This window comes from Triticum aestivum, chromosome 1A (assembly GCF_018294505.1).
Source record: "Triticum aestivum cultivar Chinese Spring chromosome 1A, IWGSC CS RefSeq v2.1, whole genome shotgun sequence".
Taxonomy (NCBI): domain Eukaryota; kingdom Viridiplantae; phylum Streptophyta; class Magnoliopsida; order Poales; family Poaceae; genus Triticum; species Triticum aestivum.
In genome coordinates, this window is record NC_057794.1 from 389,770,427 (window position 1) to 389,784,202 (window position 13,776).

The 13,776-nt window shown below is 45.3% G+C and overlaps 3 protein-coding genes across 4 annotated transcripts; 2 read left to right on the forward strand and 1 right to left on the reverse strand.

Annotated features, from left to right (window-relative positions):
- The first annotated feature begins 294 nt into the window (after positions 1–294).
- Positions 295–3,442, forward strand: LOC123052457 (transcription factor MYBS3). The gene is made up of 3 exons (XM_044475653.1): positions 295–731; positions 2,263–2,471; positions 2,712–3,442. Exons 1-3 carry the CDS (start codon positions 464–466, stop codon positions 3,177–3,179), a joined length of 945 nt encoding a protein of 314 aa, XP_044331588.1. The 5' UTR covers positions 295–463; the 3' UTR covers positions 3,180–3,442.
- A 547-nt stretch (positions 3,443–3,989) lies between these two features.
- LOC123052442 (hexose carrier protein HEX6) lies at positions 3,990–6,951 on the reverse strand. Its single transcript, XM_044475623.1, has 3 exons — positions 6,566–6,951; positions 5,794–6,113; positions 3,990–5,317 (listed from the first exon to the last, which is right to left on the reverse strand). The coding sequence occupies exons 1-3, from the start codon at positions 6,702–6,704 to the stop codon at positions 4,244–4,246; spliced, it is 1,533 nt and encodes a 510-aa protein (XP_044331558.1). The 5' UTR covers positions 6,705–6,951; the 3' UTR covers positions 3,990–4,243.
- Positions 6,952–7,073: 122 nt separating this feature from the next.
- LOC123052450 (O-fucosyltransferase 30) lies at positions 7,074–9,626 on the forward strand. Of its 2 annotated transcripts, XR_006424719.1 has the most exons (3): positions 7,075–7,598; positions 7,979–9,214; positions 9,341–9,626. XR_006424719.1 is itself a non-coding variant. In XM_044475636.1 (2 exons), the coding sequence occupies exons 1-2, from the start codon at positions 7,156–7,158 to the stop codon at positions 9,042–9,044; spliced, it is 1,509 nt and encodes a 502-aa protein (XP_044331571.1). In that variant the 5' UTR covers positions 7,074–7,155; the 3' UTR covers positions 9,045–9,626. The 2 variants fall into 2 exon arrangements, 1 of the variants encoding a protein (XP_044331571.1); XM_044475636.1 differs by having other exon boundaries at positions 7,074–7,598; positions 7,979–9,626.
- The last annotated feature ends 4,150 nt before the right edge of the window (positions 9,627–13,776 follow it).

Sequence of the window (13,776 nt, forward strand, 5' to 3'; positions counted from 1 at the left end):
TTGAGGGTCGAGGAGATGCCCTGAAGCCCCTGGTTGTAAATCTGGACGAGAAGCATTAATTAGCTAGCTGCTCGCGCTTTCGACGAACAGGAATGGGAGATCCGACGATCCAACGGCGAAAACGAAAGGAGGCGACCGCAAGCAACCGTGTCCAAAGAAAGAAAAAGGTGTGACCCACAAGCCTCTCGCTCGCGGCTCTTGCCCACCCACCCACGTAATATCCTTGCGGGAATATCCGCCACGTGGACGGCCACACGCGCGGAGCTCCCTCCCTTCCTTCCCTTCCCCGGCCCCGACCACCGCAACCAATCACCACTCCACAGTCAATCCCCTCCCCTCCCGTCTCCTCTGCTCTCATCACCACCACACTTCGCTTCTCCTCCCAGCCCACCTCTCCTCCCCCCCTTCCGGCGCGCGCGGCCGCCTGGTTCCAACACCGGCGGGTGCGCTGGCGGCTCCGGGGATGACGAGGCGGTGCTCGCACTGCAGCCACAACGGCCACAACTCGCGGACGTGCCCCAACCGCGGGGTCAAGATCTTCGGGGTACGCCTCACTGATGGATCCATCCGCAAGAGCGCCAGCATGGGGAACCTCTCCCTGCTCGGGGGATCCACCAGCGGCGGCGGCGGCGCATCCCCCGCTGACGTCGGCCACGACGCCGCCGCAGAGGGCTACGCCTCCGACGACTTCGTGCAGGGATCATCATCCGCCAACCGCGAGCGCAAGAAAGGTGGCCTGCTAATCTCTCTCTCCCTCCCTCCTCTAAAGACGTCTACTTTGTGGCTCAGTTCCTCAGCCGACGCAAAACCTCACATGGTAGATTAGATCCTCTCAGCTCCAATTGTTTTTTCATGCCCGTGTATAATTCTTTTTGCGTGTGCTGCCCTGTCCAATTATTGATTGCGACGGTACTGTTAGCTTTCAAAAATCCAGTTGGGAGAAGCTGCAATGGTATTTTCCAGCACTGTAGACTTGGATAACTTGATTCTTGAGCTAATAATCAGCCCCCAGTATTAAATCGGTGCAAGGATGGTGTATACACTGTGGATGTTGTTTGATTGGATCATGACTTATGACAGATGTTTTTAGAAGCTCAGGTATGGATTCGTTTAGCAGGGACTACGGATTATCAAGAGCGGCGATCATAGGTGATTCCAGTGGAAAAAAGCGCGCGAAGGCGCTAGGCGACAATATAACACCTAGCGCTTAATCATGCTACGTGTGCGCTTAAGTGCACCTAGGTGAGATAAACGCTAGGCCGTGGCAAACCGCACAATTAACGCCTAGCGCTTTCTTTTCCTTGGATGATTCATCATAAATTTGGCTTTGCTCTGTGCTTCCGGAAGCGTGTATAGAGCCACGTAAGACGCTGAGCTGACGAACTAACACGTAACGTAAAGTCTCACCTTTGGTATAAATGTGGTACTGCATTATGATGCAATCGATATTTATATAAAGCATTTTTAGTTGCCTGCACAGCTACATTCTGCAAGGAAAGATGTTAATTAAGATTAATTAGTTAATACCAGTGAATATTTGATGTACACATGCCAAAGATTGACCGTCTTCATTGATTTTTATTACTGCTAGTTTCTTCTCACAATCCCTGAGTTGGTGATGACCAGTGATTAGTGTCTTTGTATATTTAATCTCGGTTATCAAGGTTGGGGTTTTAATTTTCAAGTCAAGCTACAGCTGGAAATTCTTCAAAGCAAAACATATTTTTATTTATGGCGCTCTCCAATTTGGGATTATAACCAATAGAGGGTAACGACAGAATGTAGATTTAGTTGCCCTTTGCCTGTTTGTTGTTATCTATCCAAGCTAGAAAATTTGATTGTAATTTTGTAGTGTTGTCTTCTTGACGTGCTATATAGCTTGTCCAGGGATAGGAAAAACTTGACATTTGTCGCACACCCTTTTTTGTCTGGCTTCATTGTTTCATTTAAGGACATTTTACGTTTGTCAGTACTCTACTGACGCGGTGATGAATTTGCCAGTTATGTTCACTAGCCTCTTCTAGTTTCATGTTCCACCAGAGGTGTTTTTTTGTGCAATTTTAATGTGGTGATAATACACTCCTTAAAATGTTCCATTTAACACAAATACACAATAACAGTGTACTGTTTCTTCTTGTGCTTCTGGTTGTAAGTCGTCTGTTTTATCAGTTTCTGTATATCTTGAGATGATAAAGCCCTTCCTGCATGGCTGTGTGCAACGTTTTATGTGCCATGCTCCTGATTAAGATGGCTTTTTGGCAGGGGTTCCTTGGACTGAAGAAGAACATCGGAGGTTTTTGCTTGGACTGCAAAAGCTTGGAAAGGGTGATTGGCGAGGAATCTCTCGTAATTTTGTGGTCTCAAGAACACCTACTCAAGTAGCAAGCCATGCTCAGAAATATTTTATACGCCAAGCCAATATGAGCAGAAGGAAGAGAAGGTCTAGCCTCTTTGACTTGGTGCCTGATGAGGTAGGTTGCTACATCTTATGATTAATTATTACACCTGTGTGGCATAACTTGACCTGATTCTGTTTATGTAGTTACAATATCACTACCTTAGTTCCTCATGCTAGAAATCTATCTTTTTGAACAGATTGTGTAGTGTTGCATGGACAGTTGTGCACTTCTCATCTCGCATTTCATTAGGAAGATATTACTTTGCACTTTGTATATAACTCAGAACTGAACGGTATCTTGTGTATTTTACAGTCAGACCTGCCACCCCTACCTGGTAATCAAGAACCTGAGGCCCAGATATTAAATCACCCACCATTACCTCCACCCATGGAGGAGGAGGAGGTAGAATCTATGGAGTCAGATACTTCTGTCATTGCAGAGAGTTCTTCAGCTTCTGCTATCATGCCTGAGAATTTGCAGTCGAGCTATCCGGTGCTAGTTCCAGCATATTTCTCACCATTCTTGCAATTCTCAGTTCCTTTCTGGCAAAATCAGAATGATGGAGATGATCTTGGACAAGGAACACATGAGATTGTTAAGCCTGTTCCGGTTCATTCAAAGAGTCCAATCAATGTTGATGAACTGGTGGGCATGTCGAAGCTAAGCATAGGGGATCCCAAGCAAGATACAGTATCTACCTCTCTTTCCTTAAAAATGGTAGGAGGTCAAAATAGACAATCGGCTTTCCAGGCGAATCTCCCAACGAGGGCTCAGGCGTGAGCCCCCTCAGCACACAAACTGCACTTAGATGAGCCCTGGCAAAAATAAGCTTTGCCTCTTTTCCTTTTCTTTTCTTTTTAAGATTAACTGTGGTCTGTAGTCTGTCCAATGTACCCTGTGTTGTAAGTTATGTTATGTATGGATGCATCTGTTGTTTGTATGGTACATGATATGCCAGTGCATGTTGACAGAATCATTAATGTTAGTGCTGATCTCCAGGGTTGTACTGCAAACTCTTATATAAGAAAAAGAAATATCAGTCAGTTATTGGACCTTTGAAGTGAGCTCTGCTCATTCTGTTCAATACAATGTTCATTACTGAATGATGAATCAATGTCTTCAGATTTTGTCCGGATACTGGAAATTTGGAGCTGGCCATCCAGTCACTCAAGACCTTATGGTTGAAAGAAGCCATGCTAAATATTTTACCAATGAGTGCTGCATGATTTTATTCTTATTTGGTTGGCATGTGTCTATATGGTTTAATGTATTTGTGGCAAGAACAAACGGATTATTGGATTCTCCTTCGGGACAGATGCTATATCTGGGATATTCCCTGGGACTGTACCTTTCAATCCTGATTCTGCATTTGCACTCACCTCCATTATGCACCAAGTGTTCCAAGTGTGGTTGGTGACAGACAGTAGTGGCTAGTGGCCAGTCCCTTTCAGATATATCGACATATTTCCAAAGCTGTTGGGCTGTGCACGAATGCATTGTTTGGCCATCCAAGGACCTGTCACTTTTACATCTTTAGCAAAAGTCATAATGCATAATCAGAGAATCCAGCCCCTCTGAGAGACTGTTCACTTATATATTTTTTTCTCTGAAATTCAAAAGTTACTTCATATCAATACTTCCACCGTTTGAAATGGCCATATGTGGGAACTGGCAGCAGCTGCTGCAGGCCTGTCAGGCAACACAATTAGATGCAACCATACTTACAAACTTATCTGCTAATCAAAATCCTGTACTATGTTTTCCCTTGCAGGTCTGATGGAAATACATTCAAGTTCAGAAGTCGCTAGGAGCTCGGGAGTTGATTTTCCTTTCTCGCCTCTCCTTTAATCCTTTTCCTCCTCTTCCTTATCCTCTTCCTCCCCAACAATCTTCTTCCAGAACCAATGCCTCCTCCAGACCTGCTCCATCTGCTCCATCGGAAGCTTCTTTGTCTCTGGCAAGAACAGATAGACCACTAGCGTCATCACGCAAATCCACGCGGCAAAAACGAAGAACGTCCCTGACTTGATGCGGCAGAGGACGGCCAGAAATGTCTGGCCGATCACAAACGTCATCAAGAAGACCACGGCGACCACAATGCTCTGCCCTGCTGATCTAATCTCCAGTGGGCAGATCTCGGTCGGGACGAGGAATGTGAGAGGTCCCCATGACCATGCAAAGCCTGCCACAAACACGCACATGGTGATCAACACAAGGAAAGCATAGTCCTTATCCATCAACCCATCGTCCTTGAACTTTGCGGCTAGGATGGCGCCGACAGCGAGCTGTGACAAGATCATCTGGATACCACCTACGAGGAAGAGCTTCCTGCGCCCAAACCTGTCGACCACCAACATCGCTACGATGTTAGCAAATGTTGCGCAGAGACGTGTGACGACCGATGATAGGAGGGAGGCGCTCTCCTTGAGGCCGATTGTCCGGAACATCACTGGGGCATAAAAGTTCATCACATTGATCCCAGTGAGCTGGTTGAAGAAAGGGATCAGCAGTACCATGGCGAGCTGTGGCCTGTACTTCCTCTTGAATATGTTTCTGAATGGATATTTTGCTGCCCTCGAGAGGTTGCTAGCAGAGACCAAGTCATCCAGCTCATTCTGCACTGAGGTGGTTCCACGCAGCTTCTGGAGCAGGGCTCTAGCCTTGTCGGTGTCGCCGTCCCGCTGGATTATGAAGCTTGGCGTCTCGGGGAGGAAGATTGCACCGATGGTCAGGAATGCAGCAGGGACTGCGGCCATGGATAGGGATATCCTCCAGCCCCACCCTGCTGTGAGTTTCACCACGCAGTAGTTGAGGATGTTTGCAATGAGAATGCCGATGCTGATGCTGAGCTCGAACCCATTGTTGATCGCACCGCGGTACTGCGGCGGCGCCATTTCCGACAGGTACAATGGGATCGACTGGAAGAAAAATAAGTAACAGTAACCACAGTAAGGTATTTAGTCTACTTCACAATGTATATTTAGAGAAAGAAAAATATTATCCATAAACATCACATGCACTTGCTACAAGATAACACAGCTTATCGTGTAGTCAAATGCAACGATTCTTTGGGATTTGGGAGACAGACATGTAAATTGTCATTGTAAACATGTAGCTATCCATTGTCATCAACTTGGAGTTTGGGACAAATTACATCTACAGGAATCTTATGTCTGTACACAAAGCTTGTGTCACTGCTTCTCCAGCTCCATACAGCCGCACAAAATTTGTGAACTGATGCAGGGTCCGGGAGGATGATCTTTCTATTATCCAAAAGAAATGTATACATGTCTGACGATATTTCGCTGTGCTACTGATTTTTTTTAATCTCCTGAGCCACATGTACACACTGACTTAAAGGATCATTGGCTTGAATTGTTGCAGAGAGAGTTACCTGGTTAGTGAACCCTAGGCCTATTCCCAGTAGGATCCGGTTGAGGAGCAGCATGGGTACGTTCACGGCTGCTCCCCCGAACGCCGAGCCGGCAATGAAGACGGTTCCACCGATCAGCATGGACACGCGGCGGCCAAACCTCCTCGTGACAGATGACGCGAACAGCGTTGCGATGAGGCCGGCGATGTAGAGGGAGGAGGTGAAGACGGTGAGGAGCTCGCTGTCGAACTGGCAGTAGTTGCTGACGTTGCTGTCCTGCTTGTGGCGGTACACCTCCGGGAAGAACGTCTTCAGAAATGAGTCCATGGAGGTGACACCACCTGGAAAAATTCAGAACCGCATGCATTCAGTTTCAGGGAATTTGGAAGAATGCATACGCAGAACTAAAGTTCATCGCGTAATGTTGACCGAATCCATTGCCCAATGATGGACTAAACGCATGATTCTTTTCCTTTTCTATAATCCCTCTAAAAGGCCTAGTCCTAGATCATTTTGACCTGACGAAAAATGGAACAGAGGAAAGCACCCTGAACTCATCAGCTTTTGTGTCCCAATGATGGAAGAGAAAATCTGCACCACCACGAGGCACTGAAGCCATGGATGCACCACAAGTAAGCCATGAATGCCACCCGCAAAAAAAAAAAAGCGCCATGAATGCCATTTTAATCCCTTCCAACTCCAGCTTCTAACTTTCAGTTCTCATATTCCTTTCCCGTTGAGCCCAAGAGGGTTAACAATCTACTCTAGAAAGAAGGGAAGAAGACAGGCGGACCGGAGATGCCGAGGTCGTAGCCGAAGAGGATGCCGCCGCTGCCGGCGACGATGCAGGTCAGCACCACGAACGGCGTCACCCGGCCGCTGTACCCGCCGGAGCCGGCGGCCGGCGCGTCCACGGACGCGCCCATCGCCATCACTCCCTGCCCTTGCTCTCCTATTCCTAGTCCAAGAGCAGAGTGTCGTTTCGCCGGAGAGAGGGAGGGAGAGAAAGAGGATATATAAATTTATCGGCGGATGGATCGCTGACGTGCGCCCACTCCGGCGAAAAAACGGCCGCACGTCGCCGGCGAGGTTGACTGATACTAACCTTTGACTACCTCTGGGGTCCCACTCGTCGGTGGTCCTGCGGATTCCTTTTTTTCTTCAGCGGTGCCCTGTGGATTCTGGGGTTTCGATTTTGTTGCTGGTGGAAATGATATGAGCAGGCCCACTTGAGCCCAACTAATTACTAGATGGGCCAGGACCCAGGAGGTAGCTCGGTTACTCACTTGGTATCGGATGCCTTCCTCAAAAAAAAAAAAAAAAAAAACTTGGTATCGGATGCAACCGTAAGATCCGATCGATCTGCCGGTGGCCGCCGGCGAGATGGACCTGCCGGCGAACCGCGGTCGGTGGCGCAGGCGGAGCGCACGGTCGCACGTGCCGCTACTCGTGGCCATCTTTTTCCTCCTCCTTCCGGCATCCCTCCTGCTCTCCTCCGCCTACTCCTCCCTGCTCCGCTCCCTCCTCCCCTTCTCCGCCTCCGCCCCCGGCACTGGCGGCGGCACCCTGAGGTGTGGGCGCTCGGCGGAGCTGGAGGGAGAGAGGTTCCTGTGGTACGCGCCGCACAGCGGGTTCAGCAACCAGGTGGGCGAGCTGCGGAACGCTGCGGTGGCGGCCGCGCTGCTCAACCGCACCCTCGTCGTGCCCCCCGTGCTCGACCACCACGCCGTCGCCCTCGGGAGCTGCCCCAAGTTCAGGGTCGCCGAACCCTCCGATCTCCGAGCCGCCGTCTGGGACCACGCCATGCAGCTCCTCCGGGAGCAGAGGTAAAGCCCATACCACACCTTCTCTGCGTTGCGTCTGCCCGGTTTACTGATTGTTTGGAAGATCACGATATTCTTTAGTAAAATCAATCATGTTGCGAGATATTAGAGCTTCATTACAATGTTAACAATGCAAACACCAAAATGTAAGAATGCTAGGCAATTTTCATGATTTAGAATCACACTGATTCTTTTTCGTAATTGATGGAGACTCCAGTACGGTGAGATTGCTGCCAAGAGGAGTTTGAATATATAGATGTAATGTGGTTGTTACACACTTACACTGGCAGAGTACTCACTTTTCTGATTAGCACAATAGTGATATAATTTTTCTAGTTTGCTGTGTTCATAATAGGTTTCCATGTTCACCTTTTACGCTTCAGGTATGTTTCGATGGGTGACATAGTTGATCTGTCCCCACTGAAGCCTTTGGTTAAGACAATTGATTTCAGGGTGTTTGTTTCATTATGGTGCGGTGTAGATATGCGGAAAACTTGCTTTTCTGGGTTGTGCTGTTCTGTTTCTGGTGGTGGATCATTGCCAAGTGACTATGACAGATGCCGATCTTTGCTGTCTGGTTTAGAAGGCAGTGAAAGTAGTGGTTGTGTGTATCCTGTTCAGGATGATTGTAGAACAACGGTCTGGACATATCAGGAGAATAATGATAGAGCACTGGATTCGTTTCAACCAGATGAAGAGTTAAAAAGGAAGAAGAGGATATCATATGTTAGGAGGCGTAAAGATATATACAAGAGTTTAGGGCCTGGTAATAAAGCTGAGGATGCTACCTTGTTGGCCTTCGGGACACTTTTTTCAGCACCATACAAGGGATCAGAGTCTTATTTTGATATCCATGAATCACCAAAGGATCATAGATTACAGAATCTACTTGAGAAAATTGAGTTCCTTCCTTTTGCCCCAGAGATCATGGCTGCAGGGACGGAGCTTGCTAAGAGCAAGATTAAGGAGCCTTTTCTTTGTGCGCAACTAAGATTATTAGATGGCCAATTTAAGAATCACTGGAAATCTACCTTTTCTGCCCTTAAGGAGAAGCTGAAATCTCTTGAGGTGGAAATGAAGACAAACAAGAACAGTGGTTCTGTTCACATTTTCCTCATGACTGATCTTCCCAGAGCAAACTGGACGAAAACCTATCTCGCAGATATTGCAAAAGATGGGAAATATCAACTGTACACCCTCAAGGAAAATGATGTTCTGCAGACTGCCGAGAAGCTTATGGCTGCTGAACATGGCATAAGGTCTGGATTCCTTCCAGAGATCAGAGGAAACACGAACAAGGATTGTGATCCAGTTCAACTACCGGAAATTTTATTATACGTCGAAGAATCTGTTTGCAGCTGTGCATCACTCGGATTTGTGGGGACTGCTGGATCAACCATAGCAGGAAGTATAGAAACAATGAGGAAGAACAATGTGTGCAAATTGTAGGAGAACTACATCATTTGTGCAAGCTGCCAGAAAACTAACCGATGCTACTTAACGAGTTAATTCAGTGGGGGCTGTTGCACTACAGAGAGCTGAATCATTGCAGACTAGAGACTGGGAAACCAGTTTCATGCTCAGGTTCTACGACCCTACAATGTTGAGCATCTACAGCGGTATATTAAAATTCAAACCACTCTCTCTCTTTTCCTTTGTTTCAGTTGCCTAGATAGACAAGGTTCATTGTCTGCGAGCTGTGCCTAAATTATGTTGCATTTCATCCTCCAATTTTGTGATGACAGGCGAGGACAGAGATAGCTTGTGTAGACGACTGTTGGAATTGAACAGATTTCATGGGCTCTCTTCTTGTTACAGATTCATCATCCATGCATGTCCTTGTTTAGCAAGTTTTTTTTATAAGGAAATGAGTGAAGAAAACTAACTATTTGTGTATATCTAACTGTACTGTGATGCACAACTTACAGTGATAAACAAGCTGTAGTAGTCCCAGAAGCTTGGCTTAGCTAGAAATCATCATTTGCTAGTGAGTTATTCAGTTATTTCTATCAATAGAAACTTCTACCCCTTGATGCTGCGTCTCACACATAATTATACACTTATATTTTGACTGTTGATCAAATTGCAACACTTCTTTTTTCTTTTCTTGAAAATGAGTTAATCTCGATTCTCTTTTGGCTAAGATTTTCAACTCTGTAGGCTTAGGCTTGCGATCAATCACCGTAGGAACATTCTGGCGTACAGTTATTCTACAGTATGACATGTCTAGGACCATATATACATGCATTATGGCTTGCCAGTCCATGCATTATGGCTTGCCCCAAAGTCAACAAAGGCGCCACATGCCTGTGACTTACTGCGATGGAAGTTCTACCAGGCAACCACTTAGTTGTTGACAGTAGCTACTATGGCAACCCCTTATCACTATAAAGGGAGGCCTGAGCTATCTAGATCAGGGTTGGGCTGAAAACAGTTTGGATGTTAGAATAGGAAGAAACCCCATATATGGTACTGCATTTCCTAGTACCGGCAAGGCCGGGTAATGTAAAGCACACCTTGTAACAAATGTTCATCACAACCATCAAACCAACCAAGCAGGGCGTAGGGTTTTACGCTTTAGATCAACCCAAACATGTGTAAAATCATTGTGTCACTTAGGTGGGACTCGTTCATCTCTTTGCCCCTCACCGAACCAAATAAGGTGAGCACCCTAGCTCCCGGGTCTTGTGCATCAAGCCATGGCATGGATATTCCAATGAATAACAAATATAGGTTAGATTACGTTGTTACATAGTCGGATATTCTTGTGATATTTGGACCTGATTTTTGAAACATTTATCTTATTTTGGCTGCCAGATTGCATACAACCTTCGATGGAGATGACCAAAAATCAAATTTGTTTGCTTTAATTATATGAAGAACATTCATGATAAAAGGGTCCCATTTTAGGCCGACTTAATTGTTATTTCTGATGTCAGTAGAATTGAACCCAAAATGTCGTTCGACACTCGACAGTCTAACCCTGCAATATTCTAATCTTGTCTGGTGGATTTATTGAATGTTAAACCGGCCAAAATATTGTCCAAGATATGGTGCAGTTTAAAAGCTAAGTTTGGTTCAATACGTGATTCGAATTTTAGTTAAGGGGCATGACGGCGTATTGATAAATCGGTTGACATGGATACAAATATGCAAACATAAATTTGTTGCCTATTACAACTTTATTTGTAACTCACATGAGGAATTTGTAAAGAAGCATGGGTAGTTCATTAAGGAGGTGCTCAGATGATTAGAGTGCAATCCAAGTATATCAATTTGTCTTTTGAGGGGTCTTGTTTAGTGTGGGACAACAACAGTAGGGTCGGTTAGCTTGACGCTGGCAATACCCCTCACCGCCACACTGACTCATGCAGGATGGAGAATTACATCCCCTCAATGGAGAACACCGAATTCCCATAGGTTGCATCGCCGCCTTCATCCCTCCTTCACACATCACACAATTTCCAAGCACCACAAGAACATCACAATCAAAATAGATGACTCAACCTTATATTAACTTTTGTATAAACATAGTATAAGGTTGAGTCATCTATTTTAGAACGGAGGGAGTAGAATCCATGTCAAATTTTATGTGAAATAGGCTATTATAGATGACGATAAGCATTACATACTGATAACATCTCTGGATGAGTAGGAGGATGAGACAAGTAAAAGTGCAACAAGAAGGGCAAGAAGAAACAACGAGCTTGACTTCTTGAGAATGGCCATTGTGCTAACTGCGGTCGGATATTTTCTTTGCTTCGTACTAGTGATTCTTTGAGTTTGCTCATCTAGTGGACAACCATTATATAGGATTTTCAGATGATGAATCCGTATGTAATTTGATTAATAAATGTAAATATACCTTCGTACCAATCTTTCGACCAAGCTGTAATGAGTTCCCTTCTTTGGTGTCCTTTTATATTAAGACTATCATGGCTAACCATATTTGGTTTTCTTATTTTTGGTATGGTCATTCATGGCTATCCTGGATTTTCAGGAACTCATAAAATATATAGATAAACTCTCTAATGTTTTGGGATACTACAACCTAGTCCAACTACCGGTGTTATTTATTAGCATATGTCATGTATATACCATCTACGTATTTGTATTTATATGCTATCATTTTTCTGCTTAATTTTCATCATTGAATAATAAGTTGGAATATGAATATGTTCATGTTCAATTAGCTTGCTTCTTTGTGAACACAACAATATGTATTTTGATGTACGGCCTTTAATATTGACAGATGAAATTCACCTCCATTAGGCACAAAATACTAAATATCTTAATTTGCATAATCCAAGAATAATTCTATTGCAAAACAATAAAGTGATTTTATGTTAATTTTTATTTGTGAATCACAATGTAAGGAATCACTGGCATCTACAACTTACACTAGTACAACTATGGCCTATGCACATGATTGAAGCTACCCATCGCATAGAGCTTTGGGTTGGCGATCGGGGGTGGCATCACATACCCTAACAAAATGTGTGCGATGGGATGGGTGTTCCATAATAGCCCGCTATAGAGAATCAGGTGCGATTCCAGGAAGGACCGCACACATAGGGAAAACTAAAATTGTTTGTGATGTGTAATATTTCCTTGATATTTTCCTTGTTAGCAATTGTGTCTGATGGTGTTATCTCTATGGGGAACAACTTAGTAGTGGCGCCCCTTATTTGACCTGTGCTACTGCTACTTTGTAGTAGAGTGGATGCAAACTCCGCGCCACAGGTGTTAGGGCATATTTCTCCCTAAGTGGTTTTGGTGATTGATGACAACATGTTTGCGGACTAATCGTGTGCATTGAGCTTTTTCAGTATATCAAGCATATGGCACAAAATGATTAGTGCCCCTCGGAGTTTCAAGAGAAGACAATTTTCTTTCCCGCATTTCTTTTCTGTTGGACTTGAGTCGTAGGGAAAACCGTACTATCAAGAGGGGTCCGCATCGGAAAGGTTTGGGTGGAATCATCACGTACACACTCATATAGCACCCACCAATAATTTCCGTTCATTTGGAGTTGTCCTCCGGTTGCATCAAAGGAGGGGAGAAGAGCCACAAGCGGTAGTACCGCTGGCTTCAGTGGTACTACCGCTGCCCATAGGCGGTAGTACCGCTGCAACCACCACACGCACTACCGTTCGTGGATGGGGCCTCAAGATCTACGGTGGTTCCTTCGGGTACTACCGTGGTACTCGTTTGTCCCCAGTAAATTGGACGGATGTGGTAGCGGTAGTTAGGGCGGTAGTGCCGCCTGTAGGCGGTAGTACCACTCCTACTACCACGGCTACCACTGCTCGATGCTTTGTTTTCTCCCCTGTTTTTCCCCGTCTCCTGTGCTGAAAGTGCAACTAATCCCTGGGTGGTTTTGGTAATTCTTAACAACATATAGCTCATTGAACTAATATTCTTTCAAGGTAATCATTTCAGAAAGTTCAATGATTGGCATGGCATGGACTAAGAGATGTGGACCCCTCAAAATGCTAAGGACACATATTGGCAAAAGCTCAAGACTCTACATTTTCATTTTAGTGATCCAAGATCACATTGAGTCCATAGGAAAAGCCAATACTATTAAAAGGGGATGAGGTTTTGCTTAATGGCTTGCTTGCTCAAAATGCTTAGTGATATGCTCCAAAAGCCCTCAACCACTTCCTCATTTCCACATATGTCCTAAACCTAAAGTCAAACTTGGCCCCACCGATTTGATATATCCGATGCCACCGAGTTCACTTGACATAGCCACTGCCAGAAACCCTAATCAATTCGGTCTCACCAATAGCGATCTCGGTCTCACCGGGATGGGATTGCAAACTCTCTGTTTCCCTTCGTAACATTTCGGTCTAATCGAGATGAGCGATCGGTCCCACCGAGTTGGCAATGCAAACTCTTTGTTTCCTTTTCGTAACGTTTCGGTCTCACCGAAATGAGCGATTGGTCCCACCAATTTTGCCTGACCAAGTCTTTATTTGCTTATTACTGAAATCGGTCTCACCGAGATGAAGTTTTGCCCTAACCCTAGCACATCGGTCCCACCGAGTTGATCATGTCGGACCCACCGAAAAGCCTAACGTTCACACTTTGAACCATATCGGTCTGACTGAGTTTCACTATTTGGTCCCACCGAGTTTGGTAAATTGTGTGTAATGGTTAGATTTTGTGTGGAGGC